Source organism: Ammodytes marinus, assembly GCF_949987685.1.
Source record: "Ammodytes marinus genome assembly, chromosome: 11".
In the NCBI taxonomy this organism is placed as follows: Eukaryota; Metazoa; Chordata; class Actinopteri; order Uranoscopiformes; family Ammodytidae; genus Ammodytes; species Ammodytes marinus.
This window is the reverse complement of record NC_137215.1, coordinates 10,871,404-10,875,854: the sequence shown is the minus strand read 5'-3', so window position 1 is coordinate 10,875,854 and position 4,451 is coordinate 10,871,404. Positions and strand designations below refer to the sequence as shown.

The 4,451-nt window shown below is 39.0% G+C and overlaps 1 protein-coding gene across 1 annotated transcript; it reads left to right on the top strand.

Annotated features, from left to right (window-relative positions):
* Positions 1–1,338: 1,338 nt before the first annotated feature.
* On the top strand, positions 1,339–3,477 carry sf3b5 (splicing factor 3b, subunit 5). The gene is made up of 2 exons (XM_080036318.1): positions 1,339–1,434; positions 2,168–3,477. The coding sequence occupies exon 2, from the start codon at positions 2,196–2,198 to the stop codon at positions 2,454–2,456; it is 261 nt and encodes an 86-aa protein (XP_079892444.1). The 5' UTR covers positions 1,339–1,434; positions 2,168–2,195; the 3' UTR covers positions 2,457–3,477.
* Positions 3,478–4,451: the final 974 nt, after the last annotated feature.

The window sequence follows — 4,451 nt, the reverse complement described above, 5'->3', positions numbered from 1 at the left end:
TTTGCTTGCATGTTCGAAATAAAGACAATCAAATCAAATTGTTCCTGCAGCTTCTCTCAAGACAAGAGGACTGGTGGTAGTCCAGTTTCACCCCCCTTACCACACTGAGCTCCTTACTTATCCTATTTGTTCTCATACAACAATGAAGGGTGTTGTCATATACCACAAGCATAAAAAGCACGGCAGCTAATCAAGGCCCACAAGCTTATGTTTATAGTAAATGAAATAAGGACAATATTGCAGCTCCACCTGTGTGAGTATGTTATACCCTCCCTCCCAGTTCCAATTTCACTGAAAACTTGGATGATTCTTTTCAGTTTGCTTGTTTTTTTCTATAAATCACAGGCTGAGCACATAAAAACAGAAACAGCAAAACCACATCTTTGGACAATTTTCCCACATGTTGCTTATCCTGTAAAAGCTCAGGCAGTTTATCAACTTGTGTGTCTTGTTGGAAAAGTCAATTTTCCATGTACAAATTGCTAAAGCAAACAACTAGAAAAACACCTTTAAATATTTCATTGTGGCTCTATCTAACAAAGGCAGTTACATAAGGCGGCAAAAAGGTTACCATGTTTTAATGTTATCTGAATGTGTGCACCCAGACAACACTCATATCTCTGATGTTAGTGTTCTCCTGAGGGCAGCACTACCCAGCTGTTACTATGACAATTGCTTTCTCCTTCCATCTGCTCTCTCTCTCTATCCCTCTCCCTCTCTCCACATCTCTTTGTAATGAAATAACAAACAAAAAAACGTTATTAGAAAAATGAAATTGAAAAAAGCCAAGAGTGGCCATGGCAGGACAATTTTTATTAGTCTATTTTCTGTATTCTCAAGGTAAATATCCAATAACAGAGCCTTTTTTCAAGAGATCACAGGTTATTTATCTCGTTTTCAGGGATATTCACAGATTTTGAGAAGAAAAGTGATTTTGACACTATAGGCTTTCTCCAGAATTGATGACTCTTTAAATGAGGCTCCACTTATCAGCACAGCACTCAAACAATCAGGACCAAACAAGTCTAAGAAAAAGTAGGCTACATGAAAAAGTGGACATCTCCTTTAAAATACAGATTTTCAGAAGAAAAACAACAACAAGAATTTGACATCTTAAGATCAAAAAGCCTATGTACCGGGGTGCAAAACCCCACCGGGAAATGAAGAAGTTTCGTCTGCTAACTCTTCTGATAATATCCACTCAGTTATTATGAATCATTCATTTAACAGTTTACAACCATGTAGGCTATTAGTACAGGCGCAGCTGATCGTGCCAAGGAAGCATGTTTGAATTCCACCCTTTGTTTCTCCTCGGTTCATTCTACGAGTGGAACCTACCGGAAGTTGCAATCCCATTCCTCTGCGACGAGATATCAACAGGACGTTTTCGTTAGCCTTGTGTGCTTCGTTCTACAACTCATTACATTTTGTCGAGTGAGTATTTTTTTGCCATGAAATGTTTGTTATCAGCAAGAAACAGATATTTAACCTAAAGAGCCGTTTAAGTGACGCTTCGATGGCTCATTTTGCTAACATCAGCCAGCTAACCTCACGTTACTTTTAGCCACAAAGCTAGTTCGCCTGCTAACTGTTTGTATAATATAGTTCCATGGTTTGTGAACGCGCGAGGGAGCTTGTTACTATTATTTCACGATTTATTGAGCAATTAACAGTCTCACGAGCAGGTTAAATGGTTATTAAACAAAAACTCACCTAGTCAAACGTTGCTGTTTCTGTTTAAAACTGATTTAACTCACAGGATTTCGTTTATCTGTACACATCCAATTTAATTAAGCAGTATTACCTTGTGGTCACCACACAGGATGACTGGATTTTATTAATTAGATTCATGTTAAAGTTGATATTCCCACCCTTATCTGGACAATAATATTGATAATGTAGGATAATGTTAAACAGCAAGGTATGATCATAGACTATAAAGGAGGGCTTCTTTTTAAATGTGTTATACAGTCCATGGATCCAATTTGGATTAGTTGTTTTTGTACATACTAAAATGGCAGAAACTGTAACAACTGAATGTCCCTCTGGGGATCAATTAAGTATTTATTTATAGTTTACATGGCTCAAATTCATGTCTGCCTCCATGTGAATTTTTCTTCAATTGCAATATGTTAAACGGACTATTGTTTTGTCGTTCTTTGTCCAGGGCCTTTGAGACTCCCATCGCTGCCACCATGACGGACAGATACAACATCCACAGTCAGCTGGAGCATCTCCAGTCTAAGTACATCGGCACCGGACACGCCGACACCAGCAAGTGGGAATGGCTGGTCAACCAGCACAGAGACTCTTACTGCTCCTACATGGGACATTTTGACCTGCTCAACTACTTCTCCGTGGCTGAGAACGAGAGCAAAGCGCGTGTCCGCTTCAACCTGATGGAGAAGATGCTTCAACCATGTGGACCACCGGGAGACAAACCCGACGACGCTTAGACTACACTGGTGTGAGCTGCGGAAGTCTTTTTTACAGGATACTTTTTTTAGGATTTTTCTTTCTCCTTTCAACTAAATTTTTCTGACAAACATATTCAATGTTTTTCTCCTCTGAAATCTCTGACCGTAAAAGTTTGACTGTTGTTCTAGCCTTGTATGACCCACATAACATAAGATCTGTGTACATTGTTCTGTTGTCATCTGGATAACTGAGAAACATTGCCTGTTGTCCTGTAGCACCCTGCCACTTTCAGGGAAATGGGCTGTGACGGTTCAAAGAAAGAGAGCTTAAGGATTTCAAAATTCCTAAAGATAATGGAAAACGTGTGCTAAATGGTGTACCATCATCTGTCTATTATTTGTATTGAGTGGAGCTGTTATCTTGATTAAAATTTCTGTTTTGATTTGATTTAAAATGTTTTCTTTGTTGGCATGTTCAGTCACAGCAAGACTGCATTTACAAACTTGAGGTTTGATGGTTCATGGGTCACATTATTCAACAGGCCTTAGCTCACTCATTAATTTCACTTAGCTCACCCATTTGTTTTTAAAGGTGAAGTGAGCGATATATTTCTGTTAATATACGCGTTAAATCACTCTATATTCATACAGTGATCATATAGTGTGCACGCTTCATAACACAGGTCTCTTAGTCACCCACGCTGCTTGTAATAAAAATAAACTTTTTGGGTATCCCACGACCTGATATCCAATCAGCAGAGAGAACGCTAGAAACTGGCCCGTCTCACTGTCGGTGTACGCGCAGAGAGCGACAGATGGGTGAATGTTTATGCGCCTGCAATGGCGGAACAGTTGAAAAACCTACCCAATGTCTGTTTTGATGGTTTTTATCATGTTTAGTCACACTTACGGATCTGAGATGATGCTAGATGACTCGCTGCTTGAAGACCGCAGTGCATTATGTGGTGACGTAGGGACGAGGGAGGGGACTGCTCACTGCAGTCACTCACAGGAAGATAGCTAAAAGTACCATTTCCCTTACTGAACCTTTAATGTTTTTTTTATTACATTTTTTATTATTTATAAGAATTTAGTCATTTCTCGTACCAGGCTTCAAAAAAAGATGGTGGATAATTTTAAATATAACCATTAAAAGTGACTTGGTAAACCATAAAACCTCTCTTTCAGCTTCTCTTAGTCTGTAGTGCTACATGAGAGATGAGCACCATTCTTCCAAAAATGTCTCCATTTGCTTTTTTTAACTTCCTTGAGTGTTTAGTGAGGTTGAAAACTGGTGATAGCGAATAACATACGAATACGTGTTATTCATACCTCAAATCATGCCGTCACCTCTCATCCTATACGGAAGCAATTTTTAGATTTTCCCACATATTCAAGGTTTTCCTTTTATTAGTGTGTCTGTATAGTCTATCACTGACATTAAGATAAATAGGAAAGTTCGGGCAGTACTTTGCGTACACAGTAAGTCAGTTTCCTTGATCAAAATTGGGCACTGATCAATTGCATTGACATTTTAGAATTTTGAATTTAATTTAAATTTTTTTACTATAATCCTCTACAGTTGTTTGAGGTCAGTTTGGAAAATGTGAACTGCAAGCCTGAACATTAATGACCTCCATTACAAGTGAGCTGCATGTAGCACTGCACTGAGGTGTATACATTATGTTAAGCCTTGCAGATTCAGCTAACTGTTGTCCACCTACACAGTCTCACACTCAGGCACACACACTTTGCACCCAATCATCTGCCCACACATTTGAGTGCACACAGATCAGCTATGTCTGACTGCACGATGAACAACCTGGTCTTAAAAGGCTGTGTTTCCGATTGTCAAGTACATACCATCGCCATGTGAGATGTACCCCCTCTTATATAGACGGAAGTAACTTCACTCCAGTCAAGGGGGGGGAGGGGGGATCTGAAAGCATCGTTTGAAAAGGCTGCTTATTCTTTTATCAAGTTCACAGTTGATAGATCTAAAAAAATAATAATAATACCAGTCTTTTTGTTGTT